The 20,727-nt window shown below is 37.6% G+C and overlaps 1 protein-coding gene across 18 annotated transcripts in view; it reads left to right on the top strand.

Annotated features, from left to right (window-relative positions):
* SUN1 (Sad1 and UNC84 domain containing 1) overlaps positions 1–20,417 on the top strand; it is a 36,295-nt gene extending 15,878 nt beyond the window's left edge. For 9 of the 18 annotated variants that reach the window (XM_074886269.1, XM_074886270.1, XM_074886275.1 and 6 more), the window contains 21 exons: positions 2,583–2,771; positions 3,119–3,309; positions 4,401–4,427; positions 4,532–4,726; positions 6,478–6,600; positions 7,590–7,673; positions 7,946–8,056; positions 9,447–9,545; positions 10,195–10,288; positions 10,391–10,449; positions 11,644–11,789; positions 11,945–12,169; positions 12,671–12,757; positions 13,138–13,181; positions 14,201–14,336; positions 15,245–15,499; positions 16,026–16,110; positions 16,600–16,715; positions 17,187–17,354; positions 18,163–18,255; positions 18,698–20,417. In XM_074886269.1, the coding sequence (XP_074742370.1) occupies positions 2,583–2,771; positions 3,119–3,309; positions 4,401–4,427; positions 4,532–4,726; positions 6,478–6,600; positions 7,590–7,673; positions 7,946–8,056; positions 9,447–9,545; positions 10,195–10,288; positions 10,391–10,449; positions 11,644–11,789; positions 11,945–12,169; positions 12,671–12,757; positions 13,138–13,181; positions 14,201–14,336; positions 15,245–15,499; positions 16,026–16,110; positions 16,600–16,715; positions 17,187–17,354; positions 18,163–18,255; positions 18,698–18,811 (2,641 nt within the window). In that variant the 3' untranslated portion in view covers positions 18,812–20,417. The remainder of the gene's footprint in view (positions 1–2,582; positions 2,772–3,118; positions 3,310–4,400; positions 4,428–4,531; positions 4,727–6,477; positions 6,601–7,589; positions 7,674–7,945; positions 8,057–9,446; positions 9,546–10,194; positions 10,289–10,390; positions 10,450–11,643; positions 11,790–11,944; positions 12,170–12,670; positions 12,758–13,137; positions 13,182–14,200; positions 14,337–15,244; positions 15,500–16,025; positions 16,111–16,599; positions 16,716–17,186; positions 17,355–18,162; positions 18,256–18,697) is intronic. The other 9 variants (XM_074886279.1, XM_074886287.1, XM_074886282.1 and 6 more) reach the window with 7 other exon arrangements.
* Positions 20,418–20,727: the final 310 nt, after the last annotated feature.

The raw sequence follows: 20,727 nt of genomic DNA, 5'->3' as shown, positions 1-20,727 counted from the left end.
CATATTGGATAGGAGTACCATCAATGTACAGGTTCATTTCTGTCCTGTGAAAGGAAAGGCAGGGATTTTTGTTTACTGTAGTCTCTTCTGTAGAAGAAAAAAAGGCCACTTTCGAAAGCATGGAAAGTGAGATGGCAAGTTAGACTTCTAGATAGTGTCCTAAGGACAAGAGGACAGATAACGCACTTTCTATGTGAAGAGAGTTGTTATCCTGCATAAGCAAGAGAGAAGCTCTCTTTTTGTTTGAAAAGATCCCATGATTTTTCTTTTTGATAGTAGAAGCCAACTCCAAGCTATGTATTCAACCCGAACTGATATAAATGCTCATTGAGATACTTAATAACAGCAAGTGTTCATAAACAGAAACAAATTGAGGCTGGTCACAGCTGCCAGCTTGTCCTGTGTACTTTGTGTTCTTGTGAATGGAGTAGCTGTAAGAAACATTGGGTGAAGATGAGGAAAAGCAAATGTGTCATGGCAAGTGTAAATAGCAAAACTCAGTTCTGAAACAACTGTTTAGGGAGGGACTCAATAGTAAACTATTGTGGCTTTGACCCTTTCAGAATGAACAACAGGAGGAGCCGTATTTAACCCGTATTCTCACTTCACATCTGTCAGAATGCAAGTTCTCTAGACATAATATTTTTGAAAACTGGAAAAATTATATCCATTTGTACCTAATCAAATGTAGACTAAATTCACTTTCATATGAGGAGGCTCCTCTCCCCCTTCCACCCAAATGTAGGGAAGGATTAGTAAGCATAATGCATATAGTAATGTGTGCTGGGTTTGTCTTAAGCTGTGCTTAGAGTCATGCCTTGCACTGGGTTGCGCCGCATGTGACAGCATTAGCAGGACAGACCAGTCAGATCAAGCAGGTAGTGCTGAAGATCTGTCAAATCTGTGCACCTCTGGGCGATCGAAGAAGTTATTTTGGACAAGCTCTGATCTGGTCCTGTGGGCTGAATGCTGCTGGAGCAACTAGATGTTTTCCTGCGTTAGGTGGGTTTTTTTAGCTGAAGGTTCATGTTTTAGCTGAAAAAAGTTCATACACTCTGACACAGTCCCATTTTATGTGCTTTACTTTGCGTTGTGGAGCAATCAAGAAACTTGCTTCCAGAGCTTGTCAGAATTAAATCACTACTGTAACTAGTGAATAGGCCTTCTGATGTTATTTGTATGCCAAAGTAATACAATACATATATTATTACTTTGTAACATTCGGGGATATTTAATGATTGTGTAAGAAAATTACTTCCTTTAAATTGTGTTTGTGCAAATACGTTTTATAGTAGATGTTTATATGTATTTTTTAAATTGGAAGTTTCTATATCAAATACAGATTGCACAGCAGAATCTACTCATTCAGATCTAATTTGCTTTCTTGGGTGTTCTTGGTATTGTGGGGAGAAGGAGCTGCTTTAGTTAACAATACCTTGCTCAACTCTTCTGTTAAAAATCAAACACAAAACCAGCTCTGTATATTCCTGTGACCCAAGAGGGACCAGACCCTGTAGGGGAGCTGGCCTAGAGCACTGAGTGTGTAGATACTGCAGGTCACAGTGCTGAGTGGTTCTAGAACCTGGCCTCCAGCTGCCCCGTATCCCGTCCATGACAACAGACTCTGCTTGGTTATGTGGCTTGAATGTTTCCTTTGACTGTAAGTATGAGTATTCTGCTCTAGGCTAAACTTTTAGTAAACGTGTTTCTTACTGACTCCTCTGTTTTAATCTGTTTCTGTTTGCCTTGTGTTGCTGCTTTGTCTTCGTTGTAAGTTTTCATGGAGGTTCTGAGAGAATCAAATGTAAAAGTGTGGAGTAGAGTTCCTGGGGTAATAATGCAAAGCTTGTCTACATGTAAAGTTGCCTCTGTAGGATGAAACAGAAAAATGGATGAAATACTCTAAACCATTTTTATTTGTTCCGAGTTAAATATTTCTAATGATGTGCATTAAATTAAGAGAACTTCTTTTAAAAGTACTTTTTAAAAGTATTGGTCGTTAAACTAATGTAGCTAAAGTAGGGAAGCCTTTAAATATCTTAAGGGGGGGAAGTTGCTGCTTGTTGGGAGATATAAGTTTAGAGTAGCGTGGCGCATGGATCTTTCGTTCTCAGAACAAGGAATTGGCAGACAAAAAATTAAAAAAATAAACTTTGACTATGAATGAATCTTTGCTTTGTAACTTAAGAGCGCATCATGATTTTTAATTTGCTTTTAGGCATGGTGAAGAAACTGTCATGAATGGCTTCCTCTCTCAGATTGGTCCCGAAAGAACTGTGTCTGAGGCTGTATAATGACTGCTTGCTCTGGCTCACAAACATGGTTTCCATAGTGGTTGTTTCTCTCTAACTGTGATTTGCTTTCAGTTGTTAAACTTGTAGTATGGATTGGTTAAGAGATCCTTGAATATCTACATACTTCTAAGTTATTTGGGTTACGTGGCGTATATCATCTGGGAATTGCTCCATAACCCTGGATAAACTGCTTTTAATGGAAACTTAGACTAGCTTGAAGGGCATGTTTGTTACTAGGGGAATTTGTGCTTAAACTCTAGTAACTTCGCTGTTCTTATTTTGCTGCAGTTCAAGTTATTCTTCGTCTGCTTTGGATTTTGAGACTGAAAATAAAATAGATCCAGTATTTGATTCACCAAGAATGTCACGGCGTAGTTTACGGTTAGCTGCTGCAGGATTTAATAAATCAGATGATGCACGAAATGATCGTGACAGCTCTTATGCTGGAAACACGTCCTTCAGAGAACAGTCTTCTAAGTAAGCATTTTTTATCATCACAAGTTAATTTATTGGTTGGCGTCTTGAGACTTCCTGTTTAAACACGATAGTACAAACATAGGTTACCTACTGTTTTATTCTTTGTTCCCAGTGCTTACTTTCATACTTTGAAAATTATGTTCAGTGTGTGGTTTACAAGGAAGTCTTTGCAGAAGTACAGGTGCTTGAATGGGAGGATTTTCTTTTAAATCTGATTTGAGCTGTCCGTCACTTCAGTATTAAAATACCTCAACTGTTTTTTTAAATATAAAATGAGAGATTTAACTTAAAAAGAGAAATCTGCATCTTTGGTGCAATGTCTTACTTGTCTTTGCTTTGTTTCCTAGGTTGATGAAGCAATGTAAAAGTATGAATAAACAATCTGGCAGTGTGAGACACGTGCCAAGGAAAAATCTATCCAGCTCTTCCATTTTTAGCCAAAGCAGTTTCAATAGCCATGCCAGTGATGCATCAATGGTATCCACTGTATTAGATGAATCTTTGATTCGAGAGCAGACAGAAGTTGATCATTTCTGGGGTAGGTAATCATTGCTATTGCAGACTATGGCTTGGTGTGTATAAACATACGTCTGCATCTTCCCTCTTCCCCACCCATTTTTCAGTCCTGCCCTCAGATGTGTGCATGTACTTACTCTTTTGCTAAGATGCCTGCTGGAAATTCACAGTCCAGTGTGTAAACTTGATTCACAGGCATAGTCAACATCAGGACGTGTTGCTCAGTCAAGTTAATGTGCAAGGCAAATGTATACAATTTGTGATGAACACCGTAGATTGTTATCTGTTATCATTACTTTCTTCAAAATGTGCATGGAGTATCGTTTTTAAAGAATGGTAAACATGTAACTTGTCTTTGAAAAGCCAAAGAAAAAGCGTTTTCTTGTTTATTTATAGGTAGAAGTGTGTTTCAATTTAATATACCTTAATCTGAAAGTTTCAAATTAGTGGCACTTCAGGATTTCCCGAGAGGGTTTTTGTGTGTGGCTGGCTGGTTGGTTTTTGCAAGTATTTACAAGTATGCTTTTCTTCAACCTACTTTTTGCATTGAAAAGGAAGATGTGGGAGTTGTCTACATAAAGCATTGTTCACATAAAGCGTTGTGTAGATGATCAATAATTTATTATATCTCCCAATTCAGATTATTTGTTTCTAGTCAGTATGTTTGTGATCTTCCCAGAATCCTCACGTAAAGAACTGTTTCAATCTTAGTAGAACATGTTCTAAACTCTAGATTACCTGGCTCTTAAAACAGAACCTTAGAATACAGTAGCACCAAAGTAGTTACCAAGCAACAGAAATGGTGTAAACTTGTAATTAGCTGCTTTAATGCCACATGGGAGCTAAGGAAAGGTGTAGTTGTCATTTATAGTATTTTGTCTGCTGTTTCTGTGGTAGAATGCTTTCCCCTGTTACCGTACTACATTAATGTCTGAATATATGAATCTATGCATGTGGTACACTGCAAAATATGTTAAATACTAATCAAAGTGGCTTTTCTTTGCAGTCTTAAAATTAGTGGGACTTTTTATTTGAGTTCATGTCTGATATTGTAGTTGATTATGGGACTGCCTTATATTTGGGACCAAATTTTTTTGTTTTTTTGTTTTGAAGGTCTTGATGATGAAGGCGACCCTAAAGGTAACTACACTTTACTTTTTCTTCCACACACATTCTAGTTAATGGTAAGTGGTGATGGCAATACTGATGTCAATGCACTGAATGTTTTACTCTTGGTTTGCTAGGTAGTGGTACTACAGTGATGCAGGTAAATGGTGACATAGCAACAGCAGAAACACAGACCACGATGATCAATGGCTACACTTGCAGTGACTGCAGCATGCTTTCTGAACGGAAGGAGGTTCTTACAGCATACTCACCTTCTCATGTGCCATCTTCTAGAATTTACTCTAGGGATAGGAGCCAGAAACATACATCTAGTAAGTTACTTTCTCTTGTGTTTTATCTGGATAGCAGAATGCTATATGGTGTAGTTGATGCATTTTTTATGTGTAGCGTTATTTAAGCACTTTTCCTACCCTGCTAAACTTACCAAGAACTAAATTCTAGACATCAACTTCTGAAATAGTTTTTTCTGTATCAGTTGAAACTTCATATACTTGTCAGCTTCTAATACATAATTACCAACTCTTTTTAATGCTGCTGTAGGAATTAAACAATTTCAAAATGACAATGCTGTGGTATCTTAACAAGTTATACTTCCAGACTCATGTGGAACGCAATGGACTGTTCCAACAGCAACGATTGTAAGAGTCTCCTAATCTGGTATTGGATCTATATGTGTCTGTTTACCAGTTTTTGGTCAGGGTTTTCAGATAGAAACTTCTTCTACGTGGTCCGGTTATTTGGGTTTTTTTCCTTACAGGAACTTTCAAGATTGAGCAGAATTGTTGTTACTTTGTAGTGCTTCTGTTATCCAAGAAATCTGAGAGATACCTTCCTACTTCCTGCTTTGGTTTTTTTTTCTTCTCACATAACCTTGCAGCTTATTAGAGTGTTTTTAGAAGCTACACCTCAACTACTTGAAGAATTGAACTCCAAAGGGAAAACCTGATTCCAAATAAACTTCCTAGTGACTATGTTCCTAAAGCTCAAAATCAGATGAATCTTCTGTAAACAAGGCTCTGCCTTTCAAGGCAATCTCCATTCTATGGATAAGTTGTCTTCATTATCTTGACTGTGTCTGCCTCTTGCATAGCATCTTGAATTTCTTGATTTTTGGTAGTCCTCAATTATGATGAAGTTGTTTCTTGAGTGGCTTTGAATTAGAAATGAACCAATTTTGGGATTCTGTAGGTGTGTTTATTCTTGAATGAAGTATGTTTTCAGTAGCAAGAAACCAGTTTGGACTATAAGGTGTGCTTTTCAGTGCTTTGAGGCAAGTATTTCTTTTTGGTAAATGTGTAGCACAGATGGGAATTCTGTTGGCTTAGCGTAATGAACTAAAAGTGACTCTGTATGAAAACTGTTTTCTGTCCTCCTGAGTTTGTATTTACACAGGAGAATTTTACAAGGAACTCATCTCTGTACATTCCTTTGAACTTTAATCCAGTAGTTTGGGTTAAAGTTGAGGAGGGTGGGGGAAGGGGCATATGGCAGGTTTTTAGAATGTGGCTGATTCTAAGAAAGCAGCAGTATGGGGGGCTGCAGCTTTTTTCCCATGGCTGTGAAGAAGTGTTTGTCTCTAGCACTTGAGGCAGACCACTGCAGTATCTAACTTCCTTCAGTGTAAAGGCAGAGAAAAGAAGGTGAAAAGTCCTCACCCTTTCAAATACAAAGTAAGAATGCAGTTTGTCTCTTGTAGTGGGGACCTGTGACCCACTAAATCAGTATCAACAGCTCACATTATTGAGAAATCCTGAGTTCTGTAAGCAAGGAATTAATTGCTATTTAGAGTTCTTAATTCTCATGAATAAAAGGTATTCTTGCTGAAGTCATACTTTCTGTCTTGAAGGCATTTTCCCTAGGATGTGTAGTTCTTACAAAAGCTTTGCTGTAGTATCTAGTGCACCCAGACTTCTCAAACTATGCTTGCTTAAGTTTCGTATTCCTGGCTAAACAAAGGCTCTCCATGCTTCATCCTTACTGTTCTACAAGCTAATGGTCACCAGAGGATAGAAGTACAACCTTATATAGGTGAATAATTTGTATTCACACTTTTTTTCAATAGGAGGAACCTATTTCTACACGAGTAAGATTCTGCGATTGGTCAAACATGCTACAGCATCTTTTGCATCACTATTAGTGCAACTATTTCAAATGGTTTTGCTGAAGCTGGGTTATGAATTTAAAGGTACCTTTTCAGTTGTCTTCCTTGGTCTCCACACAAAGGCAGAGTGTGTGTGTTGGGTTTTTTCCTTAGGGGCTTCATCTTTGGCTCTATGGTGTTCTTTTTCTACAGCTTTTTGGCTGGCTCCTGTCTTTCTCCCTTTATCTCAGCTGTGCTACCCTTTCATACTTTCCTCCTGTTTTGGAAGTATCAGGATTCACGTATGTGAGATCTGTTACAGTTAAGATTCGTGTGTTGATTTTTTTATTAGGAAGTGACAGAAGGTAATGTTTAAATTGGGAGACTTAAGTTAATTTTTAAAAACTGTTTGGTGTGATAGTATCAAATCCTAACTTTTCAATGTCTTTAGGTCTGGACTATCTTACTACCTTAAGCCTGCTGTGCACTTAAAGCCTGATTAGATCTGTCTTGCAAAACTAAAACTGCCATCATCACTTTGCACTACTCTAAAGCACATCTTGTTTTCCCTGAAAATGTTCAATTCTTTGGTGCTTTCTCTTCTATAATGTATGCTCTATGGGTGAAGTTAAACTGCCATAGGCAGAAGGTAACTGATTTCTGTGTGTGAATAAAACTTTGTTCTCTCCTGTTCTCTCTGCCTCAGTGCCTTATAGTTTGGTAATGCTCTCTTCCTAGTCTTTTAAGATCTCTGGTAAGACCAGCACAAATATTTAACAATTGGCCTATTTGACAGGATGGTGGGAATAGGGGCTCAAGTTAGGGGCTTTACTAACTTTGCTATCTGAAAAGAAGCAGAAAGGTTTTTGAACAAAAAGGCCCCCTGTTGTTGAAAGAAGAAAAAAAAAAAAAATATTGCACAGAGTAGGCTTCTTCCTTCATCATTTTTCAGGTTTCCTGTGAGTAACCTGGCTTTAATAGTGAACCAAGCCAGTTTGACTAAAATCTGCATATATGATAGCTGAAATGTGCATATATGAAAGCTTTTGAACTTGAGAGTTACATTCCATGTATGCTTTTTGAATGTGCTGCAGCTCACTCAGACTACTGTGGAAGCATGAATGTAAAGGAGTTTTACAGAGAAGATAGCCATCTTGGTGAAAATGAGGAGTCAATATGTAAGTATAATGATTGATGTTGTCTTTTAGCCTTGGGCAGTACACCAGGTTGTTGCTGTGATAGTAATATCAGATGCCCCGTGACTCTTTGGAAGCTACAAAGTAAACGTTCGTTTTGCAACTTAAATGTAGGGGGGGAGAATGGTCTATTCCACTGAAGTTTGCTTAGTGGTTTTTGGTTTGATAACTGATACTATGAAATAGACTTGTTCAAGTTACCTTGTAACAATCTTGACTTGATCCCATTAATCGATTGTTACCGCAACCAACAGGTGATGACTGTAAGGGGAAGAAACATCTTGAAATATACACCACAGACCACATGCAATCCTCATGGGCTAAAAGGGTAGCAAGGACCATTTGGCACACCTTTTCTTATGCAGGTTGACTTGGACCTTTTTTCTTTTGCTTTTATTTTGCATCACAATCTCACAATGTTAATAATACATATTGTTTTATATCTCTTTTTTACCTTCATCTATCAAAGTAGATTAAAAGTGTAAACTGTCTAGAAAATTAACACCTTTCCTGTTTGATTTCTTGCTCTGATACTGTCTTTTATGCAAGCTTGGCAGACTGCTTACCTATTAGTAAAAACAAGGTGTAAGGAGAGCATACACCTTGTATGTTAGAACAAGGCAGATTGCTAATTTATTGCACTTTGGGGAAGTCTGTATAGCTTGATAGGTTGAAAAGCTGCCTTTAAATGAAAGCAAGGTATGAGGTATTGGTATGCAGATTATTTGAATAAAGGGTTTTTAACATCTTATTTTTGTTCTAGAGATAGTCAATTTTTACAGGAATCTTATATAGGGATAGAATCTTCCCTGAGATGAGCGTTCCCTAGCTTGAATGACAGAGGCATCAAGAATCTGTTGAGTGCTCTTTATTCAGCAAAGGAAAATGATTTGAGACACTTCAGTCACCTAAATGCTTTGCAAAATATTGGGTTGGTATATCTATAATCCGTCAGATTAACCCAGACATATCTGCTAATCTAAAAATGTAGGATTATTTTCTAAATGTATACTACTTGGTTTGTTCTGTAGAATGAACAGTTCTAGTCTTGGATGTATTTGTTGACTTCGGTGGGCTTGAAGTTACAGCATTTTGCTACAGTGTGTTGGGGTTTTTTGCTGTTTTTGTTCTTTTTAAGAGACTCAAAGCTGACATACTGAAGATACTTGGGAACATTCAGTTTAATGAAAATTTACTGGTTGTAACATCTAGTAGGGAATATTTTCTATTATTTATCAGTCTTAGACATCATTTAGTTCTTTCACCAGGTTTTAAAATTTTCAGTTGTTCCCTCTTCTATACATGAACATACATAACTAATTCCATGTATAACTTGGAACAAATAAGATGCTTTTAAAATAATGATGTGCTTAAAACTTGTTTTTATGGTAGTACTTTTTCTGCTATTCTCTGTTATACTTAGCATGGCACTGTTAGATGAATGTGCTACAAAGCGTAAACTTTGATTTTTAGAAAAGTGATATTCTAACTGCACAGATGCTGTTGATCATTCTCTATATATGAGAATTCGATTTCTAAATTGTCTTGGTTTTACTTGGCTTCATATTTATTAGCAGCTTGCTTTGCTTTTAAATAGTGAAGAACCAAGTTCGTAGATTACTGAAAGGTATGGTTTAAAATTACATGTTTTGTGTAATGGGTGGGGGATTGAGTCTGTGTCAGTGCATGTATTGCAAAAGAATCTTAAATTCATTTATGTATGTTACCACATAGAGTTAATTTGTTATAATCTAGGTTACTTTATGCTTCATGTGTTGCGAACAGTGGGAGCAACGGGATGGCTTGTGTCTCAGAAGGTGTTGTCTCTACTTTGGCTGGCCATTCTTTCTCCAGGTTACTATCCTAATCCGTGTGTGTGTGCATTGCCTGTTCTTTTGACAAACTAGGAATCTGCAGTATGTGACTTACAGTAATTCAACTGTGCTTATGCTGTAGCTTTTGTATCGTGGAATGCATGTGCTACTTTACTTTCTTTATTGACCAAAATATGCTTAATGAGAGGGTATATTTCTGTTCTCAGGCATAATGGGAGACTACCCAGACTGTTTCATGAGGGAATATATGTGTTATTAGCACAGATTGTGGGGTGTCAAGAACAATGGGGTGTGTTTGGTTTGGTAGTCGCTTTCTATCTTGGTATTCCTCTTAGCAAAAACTGATGCTGCTAATCTGTGCATTTCTTGAAGCATACTGAGGTCTTCATTGTGTTTGGATTCAAACATTAACACTGAATTTCTGGCAAGATAACATTGTTATAACAAACGAGCACTTCATCTTTTTGCATGGCTATTGATTTTGTTGAGTAGCTGATGTTCTAATGCTGCCGTACTTGTGATATCTAGATGTTAAGCTGCATGTGTTGTCTGTACTCAAGTATTTCTCTGCTGTGCAAAGTATTCCTGGCCACAGTTGCATGTCCCTCTGCTTGGTTTCTTTGGTGCTGCAGTAATTACATTTCACACTATCCCTTTTTGTCTTCCAGGGAGAGGAGCTTCGGGCATGTTCAGGTTGCTTAGAACTGGGTGGTATCAACTTGTTACTCTGATGTCTTTGCTCAAGGTGTTTCTTTTAAGAAGGTGTGTATCCCTTGAAAAAACTGTTTTGTGAGCAAATTATTTGCCCAGTTATAAAACATTAAAATATGGTAAATGTATTTTCTTGTAAACTTTCCTCTCTAGATGCCTTCCAAAGATCTACAAGTTGTTGCTGTTTCTTATCCCACTCCTGTTTCTACTAGGTATGTGAACCAATTATAATATGGATCAGTGTATGTTTACTACAGCTGTTCCAAAATAGCATTTTTAGTTGAACTTTTGGTTTATGAAGAAGCTGCAGAAGCAAAAAAGAGCAAGTTTGTGAACAGGGCAGTAATTCAAGGTTTCAAAGTTACCAGTAAGTCAGTGAGCTTTCCCCTTGCTGTGTAAGGAATACCCTTGACTTCATTTCAGAGATCTCTTTAGACAGAGTAGGTGAGTAAGTAAATGCCCTGAAGTCCTATTCTGCTTTACCTCCCTTCATAGGAATAGCAATGAGGTCATAGAGAGTAGGCTGCGCACTGATTGCTTTGGTTGTCAGTCTCCGTAAAAGTGTAGTTAAGTTTTTACCAGCTCATCCCCAAGTCTTTCCTTTGCTCTAGACCATGGTTTAGTTGCTTAAAATACTGCTGTTTAGACTGGTTAGTTGACAATATTCCTGGCCAGCTGCCTACCTTGAAATAAACTCAGTCTAAAATATTTACCAAAAGTGCTGGGCCATTTCTGAAAAGCAGTTTCATGTCTTTGCATGTCCTAAAAAACTTTAGCTGCTTTGCAGAGAAGATGAAGCTTCTCAGCAACTTACAGTGGGGATTCAAAATCCTCTGTACGAGGGAGAGTAAGAAAGGAAGAAGTTACCTTGTGTAGAAAATGCTGTCATTTCTCACTAAGATATTACAAAAATAAGTGTAATCTTTGTGAAATGCTAGAGTGTTTCCATGGAAGCCTAAGTTTCCTCCAACTTTTATTAGGTATTATGCAATGTAGTAAGTAGGGTATAAGGCAATATATTTTCCATTGAGATAAAAAGCAGTATTTACACCTGCCTTCAGTGAGCATGGCCTGTCTTAATCAGCAAATGAGATCTAGGTCCCAGAGAAGCAGTACTCTGAGGTTAAGGATGTGTCATGATACATGTAAGCACAAGTTGCCTGCCATACAGCTGTGTGAGTGGTACTGATGGATGTTCCCTAATACTGAGTGCTTGACTTAACAATTTTAAAACTGGCTGATGCTAATTTTCATTTAGTCTGGAGTAGCATCACTGTGTGATGTCAGCCTTGCAAACTTAAGGTAGCTTGTGCCCTTAAGTAAGAAGTCAATTTGTAGATATAAACAGTCCTAAGGGGGAATTCTCTGAAACACCCTTTTTGCTTTTTTTTTTCCCCCTGATCTAGGTATATGGTTCTGGGGGTTTGATGGCTTCATTTCATTATTACCTTCGTTGAACTTGACAAGAATTGATAGGATACAGAGAACAGATAACTCTATTCGTGTTCCTGAACCACAGGCTGATTCTTTTCACTCTGTGCAACCCCCAAAGGTAAGGGAGAACAATCTAAGGAAGACCTTTCATATCTTTTAAGACTTATTAATTGCCATGTCTTCAATATTTTGCAATAACTACTTGACATACAAGGGTAATGTAAATAAATGTCTTTATTTTTATATATTAAAAAAAATATCTTTATACCTTAGGATACCATAAATATCTTTGATTCTGGTCGTATAAATGAGCTGGAAAAGCAAATGGCCTTCGTGTCTGACAGATGCCATCACCATGATGAAGCATATAGCAAAGTGATGCTGCTACTCCGTAATCTTCAAGATCAGGTTGCCCAGATGAGTGACAAAAGTGAAATAGTGAAGCTAATAAAAAATGTGATGGGTCAACACCTTAAAGATATGAAACTGGAGGAAAAGGTAAGATAGTTGTTAATGCTTTCTAATAATGATCAAAGTATTCTGTTTTAATAATGCAGATTATTAGCAATTTGACTTCAGGATTCCTTTTCTCTTACAGAATTAACTGATAGGTAGTAGATGCCAGGGAGTGGTCATTGGCATTTGTTCCTCCTTTGTTATTGCTGTCAAAGAATTAATTCCAAATAGGTGGTCTGAAGTAGAATCTTATCTTGCTGAAAAGCAGATGGATTTATCCTGTTTTCATACAGAGAAAGAAGACTATAGGAAGGACTAGTGACAAAGAAGGGGTTTTGTGGTAAACTTCCCTGTGTATAACCCCTACTACTGCTGAATCAGGCCTTTTATATTTATTACAGATTCTATAATTTTTCACACTACCTGCAGGATAAGTCACTTAAACACAGAATGAAATAAAAACTACGCTTTGTAGAAAACCCCAATTATGCTATTTGTACTTGGAAAAAAAACACACCACCTTTTTCTTCTCTGTTTTTTAAGCCTGACTTCCTGACTTTACATCAGGAACATGAGTTGCGCATCCTGACACTGGAAAACGTCCTTGCGAAGCTCTCTGCTGAATCGAAGGTATTGAAAGTCAGCTTTGCTAACTTGCTGTAATTGTAACCCATTGATAAAATAGACCAAGTTTTTTGTTGGTTATCCGAAACCCCAGTTTGCTTTACTCTAGTTATTACAGTTGTTTAAGTCTCAAAACTTGTTGGTGGTCTTGCTTTTGCCTTCTTGGACAGGGTTTCAGTCCAAAGATTAAAAATTATTCACTTGACCAGTAAGGCAGGTTCTACTTGGAATAAAATCTTATTATACAGAGGCACAAATATAAGTGTGGGGACACAGACAGACCTCTACAGGTGGTGCTAAAATGTGTCATTTTCATTTAATATTCATCCTCTTTCTGTCACTTGTGTTTCTTTCTATATGTTAAAACTAACTTTTGTATTTTTTAGGACATCCAGAAGGAGTTTGACATAGCTAAAGCAAAAACAATAAGGTATAAAGCACTTTTAAAACACATTTTGCTTTTTCAATCCTGATGCTAACTGGTGGTGATATACATGTTCTTTGAAATACAACAATCCTTTTCTTTGTGTCAGTTAACTGACCTTAAGAATTTGTGTCAGCAAGAGTACTTCTATCTTACAGTAGACTTTAGCTGTAATGCCCAACGTCAGCACAAGGCCCACTTCCAGTGTGTGAACAGTGCAACTACATTTTTTACCAGAGAAAGCTGTTTATATAGAGGAGAATGAGTGACTTCTCATCCTCTTATAAATGCATTAGAATTTTTCCTCAAATTGCGTAGTGAAATATACAGTAACTGCTTTTGATAGGCTTTATATTTAAATTCTTAAACTGTATCAATTCCAACCTTCATCTCTGTTCTTGGTTTGTCTGCCACTCATGTACTGTGTAATACCAGGATAAAAACTACAGCACTTCATTAAGTAGTTTCCCCATTGGGAAGAGGAAAAGAAACACTTATTTGCTGAATTGTCGTTTCAGTTGGATCTAAATGTAAAATGGCTTTAGAGTGGTGGCTGATACTTTTTGCTGTAGCATGCACTGAACACTGATCTGTATCAGTCATATGTGACCCACTACTTAAGCTCAACTTGACACCTGCCTCTAAAGTTATTCTGGTTTAAGTGAGGTAACCTGAAACTCACTCTAACCGGTGGCAAACTCATGCAAATAAAGTTTGACTGGTTTGCCAGAAACCTTAAATTCCCAAAAATCTAATATATGTTTGACTTATTGTCAGCCTGGTGATGTTCCAAAGTCATTACTGCTGGATTTGTTCACAACTTCAAAATACTTTGCCTTGAATATATTAATCCTAAGTATGCCTTAAATAACATCTTCAAGGAACTGCAAGCTTACAGTGTCTATCATGGTGAATAACTGAACTGGGAGAGCACTTTGTATTAGACAAGTATGTTCTCACACCTTTGGGATTTGATGAAATGATTCACGCTACTTTCCTAATTATTGACTCCTTGTTTTTGTCAGAGATGATGATGAACATAATCAACTTTTGTCCAAAGTTAAAAAGCTAGAACTAGAGTTGTCTCAGATGAAATCGGAGCTGTTAACTGAGGAAAGCGTGAAGACAAGTTGCGAGAAAATAGATGTCATTCATGAAAAAGTAGGTTCTGTAACTGTCCCAGTAAAACTTGGTACTACTTGATTTTGTTCACTAACTTTCTTGAAATGCACTGCAATAATTAATGTGGGGGTGGTATTCATCTTGAAGAATGGTAGTGTTTTAGGTAGTGGTACTCTAAATTTTCTCCACTAGTGTGTAACATTTTACTGGACAAGCTTGTTTTCTACAATGGCAGGGTTTCTTCATTTAAGATATGATTCAATAGCAGTTCTGTATACAGTACTTTGCTTTTCTCACTGATGTATTTTGCCTAACCTGTGGAAATGTGGAAAGGAAACATGTAAAAACAAGATAGGTTTGTGATATGAGAGCTGTTTTAAAAAAAAATCAGGCTTAAATTCTTTTGAAGCCTTTTATAAATTCTGACTAGAGTGTAGCCCACAAAATACAAGAGTAAGTATTGGTATGGAATTATCAACTTTGACTGAAATACCATCTTGTGATAATGCTCAAATATGATCCAGCTATTATGTGTGTGCAATCAAAGCATACTGTGAGTGATTAAGCAACTTGCTTAACTAGGCCCAACAAGTACACTGCTGCCCTTAGTGTTGCCACAGTGCTGCCTTTGAACTGTTACAACCAGCTTTTTTATTCTGAAGCGTTGGACCCCTAATGTAAACTGCACAGTTTGCTAGGGCTGTGTCTTGTTCACCAAACCAGTGAAGCATCTGGATTTCACATATGTTCTTCTGCACACCTGACTGGTCTGTTATTTCGCTGTAAGTCAATGTAGTTAAAACACATGGGAAAGCTAGACTTCCCTGTGGTACAGAACGTATGTCTTGGTTTCACATGTGCCTATTTTTTTATATATATATATAGTATTACTTAATGGTTTATAGAGACTAATAATTTCTCTTGTAATTCTTAATGGCTTCTACTAGGTGGATGCCCAAGTCAAAGAATCTGTCAAGCTCATGCTTTTTGGTGATCAACAAGAAGACTTTCCTGAATCGCTTCTCCAATGGCTTACATCCAATTTTGTGAGCAAAAGTGATCTGCAGACTTTGCTGCAGGATCTAGAGTTGCAGATCCTCAAGAATATTACTCTCCATATGTCTGTTACAAACCAAAAACTAACATCTGAAGTAGTGACAAATGCTGTGGCTAATGCAGGGATTTCTGGAATCACAGAAGCGGTGAGTGAGTTTAAGTTCCTAAAAGTTCAACTAAAACTGTAAAGAGTCCATTTATATAGGTGTTTTGTGGAGCATGACTGCCAATATAAATCTTAATGACTTTAAGAGATGTTTGGAATGCTAATTGAAATGGGAAGAACTACAGAAAATGCTTTATCAAGTGTACTGTTACAGCATTGCTTGTTGCCTGTTGTAAATGTTTGTTTTTTTCCAAAATATGCTATCTTGAAAACTGAAGAATTCCCAAAAAACAAGTTCACCAAAGAAATGTAGCTCAGGGTCTTGGGAAGGTGAGGAAGGAATGCAACTTTTGAAGAAAACTCCAGTCAAGATGCAGTAGGAATTTGTATTTTAAGCCAGACAACCCTGCATTAAAAATGGCCTCTGTCTTGACAGAGGCTCTCAAGGACTTGTGATGGAGTGCAGCATCTCAAAAAGATGCTTATATGCATATATGTGTATATATCAGTTATTTTATCAGGTGATGATACTAAAATCTTTCCATTCTCTATGTGTACATCTGTAGCAAGCACAGATTATTGTAAACAATGCACTGAAACTCTACTCTCAAGACAAGATCGGTATGGTGGATTTTGCCTTGGAATCTGGAGGTAAGTAGTAAAGGAAACACCGTTTTGTTATTTACGGTATTTACTAAAAAAGTTGAAATGAAGACTAAAGGTTAGCAGAACATTATGTTGCCTAATCATTAGACTTACTGCACTGTGTGCATGTTGCTTACGGGGTTATATATCAGCCTAAGTATGCATGGACAGGGATAGAACAGTTCTAAGCATGTGTACAACTGGATAATAAAGAACCACAGATCTGTGTGGAGCGTACACACCACTGAACTCACTAGGGAAAATGCATATTTTTCAGCCTGCTTAAATGAAGAACTTTTAACATGTTCTTAAAATAACACTGTACTTGAGAGAAGCATTGTACCCCCAGAAAATTATTAGACTTCAATATCTTTAATAGCTTTTTTTGAGGAAAATAACTGGTATATTCATTAAGCTTTGTACAAATCTCTGCCTTAAAAGTTGTCAGGAAGAAATAAGTAATTATTTGTGCTAACCTGATATATCTCTTTTGAGGTGGCAGCATTCTGAGTACTCGCTGTTCTGAAACTTATGAGACCAAAACAGCATTAATTAGCCTCTTCGGAATTCCTCTGTGGTACTTCTCTCAGTCTCCCAGAGTGGTGATTCAGGTAACTAAAGGCTAAGTAAACAACTTCAGCAATGTTACTTTGATTTGGATTGGGTTTTGGATGCTGGATGTGTCTGTGGGGGCACAGGTACTTTGAACTATGTTCCCAAGAGTAGGATTTTTCTGGTAGTTCCTGGACACTGCTTAAGTCCTACTCCCAGCAAAATTAAGACACCTTATAGGAGGCTTGGGTGGTGCGTTGGACTTGGGCGATGCAAAGTGTGAGCACTGGGAGGGTTCCTGTTGAGAAGTAATCTCGAGGTGGGTCTTCAAAACACTGCCAGTAGTTCAGGTGGATATGCTGTCTTCTTGAAGAGTTCTACCAGAAAGATTAGATTCTGCCACTTACTGAGACTATCCCTAATAATCCAGAATTCATTACAACTCTTACAAAAAATGTAAATCATTACAAAATGCTTGTGGCTATTTTTGTTGTGTCCCACCCTGTTCTCTCCCCCTTCCTCGTGTCTAGCCGGACATGTATCCAGGAAACTGCTGGGCTTTCAAAGGATCACAGGGGTATCTTGTAGTTAGACTTTCCATGAAGATCTATCCAACCGCCTTTACAGTGGAACATATACCAAAAACACTCTCACCAACAGGAAATATCACCAGTGCTCCTAGGAACTTCTCAGTATATGTAAGTTTGTCTCTGAATTTAAGTTGATCTTTATATGCATAAAGAATATTTGTGTTATGTATCTTAGACAATAATGACTTGAAGAGAAACTGTTTCTGTCATTGCTCTTAAAATTGCTTATATGTTTTTGAGCTTTGAGATTAGGAATAAGAAGTGTTAAAACTAATTTTGGAAGTTGTTTACTACTGTATAAAGCAAGAGAAAATAAACGTTTTTGGAGGGAGATGATGTTTTTTAATTTGGTGTAGATCTTTTATACACCCCAATTGTTCCATCCTTCCTCCACTCTTCCCCCTTCCCCTCCTCATTTTGGGTCTTTACCTTATCTTTGACGTACCTTAAATATTTTCTTTGATTTTTAACTAGCACCACAGTTGTGTGGGCATGATTGCAGAACAGAACCACAGGCTACATCAGAGTATAATTGTGATATTTGAGAACTTTTTGTCTAGTTCTTTTAAACCCTTAAACAGATAGGCAAGCATCTGAATCTTGCCTTCCGTCTTGTTTATAACCTTGGTGTTTCTTGTTTGTCCTGAGCAGTTTATATTGTACACTGCTAGTGGTTTTGCCCTGGAAATTAAGGGGTTTGACCATCAAAACATAAAGCATAGCACAACTATTGGCAGTGCCGGAAACTCAAATACAGACCCATGCCTGAACAGACATTAAGTTACATGGCAAACATTCTGATTCTGGTTTGATAGACTTCTGGGTGCTGTCTGTTGAAACTCAGTTATGTAGGCATGCTTCTGGGTTTGGTTTGACTTCAAATTTGGCAGAAGCAAAAATCTTTATCCTGTTACAGGGTCTAGATGATGAATATCAAGAAGAAGGCAAGCTTCTAGGACAGTATATCTATGATCAGGGAGGAGAACCACTGCAGATGTTTCCATTGATGGTAAGTCTGGATGATAAGATTTGAAATGTCAGGAGAAAGATACTCATATTTTCTATGGTAGTGCACCACGAGCAGTGGAGAAGAAAGGCCTCACTCTTCTGGGCACTGTAGAAACTGAGGTAGAAAGTATCTACCTATCTGCCTCAAAACCTATGGTCTAAGTAGATTAGAGGGGAGGAAAGGTTTGTGGTGTCTGGACACAAATGGTGTGAAGATGCTAAACATACGAAGAGTGTGCTTCAAGCTGCGTCTGACTCCCTTCACAAAAAAACTAGCTGTAAGGCAAGGAGGGGTCTGGTCAAAGTGGCAGAAAGTTCCCAAGGCATGATATGGTTACTAATAAAAGTTGGTAGTTGCAGGAGTCTAAGAAAGCAACTTCAGTTGCACCCGTTCATACTAGAAACCTAACTCTGGTTTGTGTGTTTGCTTTTTCCTTCTCCAGGAGAAAAGTGAAAACGCATTCCAAATAGTGGAACTGAGAATTTTTTCTAACTGGGGACATGCAGAATATACATGCCTTTATCGGTTCAGAGTGCACGGGAAACCTGCCGAATAATCTCCTGCACTACAGCTTGGGTGGTTTTTGTTGTACATCTTGTTCTCAATTTGTATATACCGGAAAGCCTAGAACACTGGAATCTATAAAGGACGAGGATGCAAGATATATACTGCAGAACTATTGATCCTCTGGTAAAGGCAGAAGACTGTCAGCAGAACTGCATAAAAAAATTATTTGCTCTAAGGCTCAGCTAGTAACTGCCAGTTAGCTTTATATTTTTGTGTCCATGCTGAGAGAACTAATGCATGCAAACTACTCTGGTTCATAAAGCCCAGTTGACAAACAGGCAACACCTATTTTGTTACAAATGAATGTATGGGGTTTTTTAAAAGAATAAACCACACTTTCTGCAACTAGGAATCTGTTTTTTTTTAAATCCAGGACTTAACTGCATTCTTCTGTTTTTTGGCTTACAGTGCCAGGCTAACTGTGGTACATTTTAAACACTGACTGTGGCTAAAGGTTTGAACCTTTTTGGTGGATCCAAAAGGGTGGCTTTGATACATGTGGAATATAATAAACATTACTGTCAGGGAAAGTTAACACAACCAAAACTAGTTTAAACACCAGTGACTGAGAATGCTTTGCTGTAATTTGTGGCCATGACTTGCTCTGAAAGTCAGGGATAAGTAACTGAAGTTATTTTAAGGGTTTTTACCATAGCAACTTGGCCAGTTTGTTCTTTTTTTAGTGTTAATTCCAAAACGACCTTGATGTACTGACTAACTGGATCGGAGCTGATAAGCCTGCTGCATTGCTTTGTAAACATTAGTACACAGGATTAAACAGTCTTTAATTCGTCAAAAGTCATCTCTTTGGGACAAGAATTTCTTAGGCTGGTTCAGTGTTATACTCAGTAAATGTTGTACTGTGAGAATGCAGAAAACGGGACGTGACGTAAACCTTGCTACTCCACACTTGGGAGAGGGACTTCTGCTCAGTACTGCTGCATTGAAACACTCGGGCATTCTTTAGATCTTCCCCCAAAACCTCAGTCGGGTATAAGAAGAGCGATGTCTTGCTCTCAAAAGCAACATTTCCATCTAGAATGAGATGAAACTGCCTATTGCCTCCCTTAGGATTGCTACATCGAAGATTCCTGAAATGTACTTAAGCAGAATTTTTACCTTGCTGTTATAATGCATTTTATAATTACATATGAACTGTTAACACATGGAACTGCTGACTGGTTTTCTAAATAGTTATGTATGTTGCACAACAGTCCTCAAACATTTAACAAAGTCTCCATGTGAAGAACTTTTTTTTTCACTTGAGCTAGAGACAGAACCTATGGCCTACGCAGAGGAGCTAGATTACACATGTACAGGTGTTGTCATATTATAGGTTACATATTTAAAATTAGAATTATCCTGTATAAATTGAAATTAGGGAGCCAGGGTGGGAATATTTTGAATAACACTAACTTATTTTTAAAAAAGCAAGATAGGACTTTGTGCAATGTATTTTTGTAAATGCTTTCCAAAATGTCTGTTATTTGCTGCCTCCAAACTGACAAGATGCTATCGAGATGTTTAAATAAAGAGTTTTAATTTTTGAAAGTGCATGTAATATTTGAAACAAGAAATAAAGTTTCTTTTCTGTATTTTTGATCACCTGCTTAAATAAGGGAAGCCCTTAGAGCCTGTAACACTAAAAGGGAAGGAAGGGTAGGCAGAATCGGTTTTCCCAATTACAAACTCCCTCTTTCTCCTGCTGCCCTCCTTCCCCCTGACAGAAATCATTGCTCTGCAGCAAGGAGGGGTCAGCAAAGCTGTTCACAGGGCTGCGGTCACCAAACCTTGTGCTGTGAGAAATGTTTGGGAGTTAAATTCCTGGGGCTTGCTTTTCCTTCAGAGTTTCTGGGCAGCACACATTGAAATTTTTGAAGAAAAAAAAACCCCAGAAGTTGGTAG

This window comes from Strix uralensis, chromosome 16, assembly GCF_047716275.1.
Source record: "Strix uralensis isolate ZFMK-TIS-50842 chromosome 16, bStrUra1, whole genome shotgun sequence".
NCBI classification, from domain to species: Eukaryota; Metazoa; Chordata; class Aves; order Strigiformes; family Strigidae; genus Strix; species Strix uralensis.
This window is presented reverse-complemented; position numbering and strand designations above follow the sequence as displayed.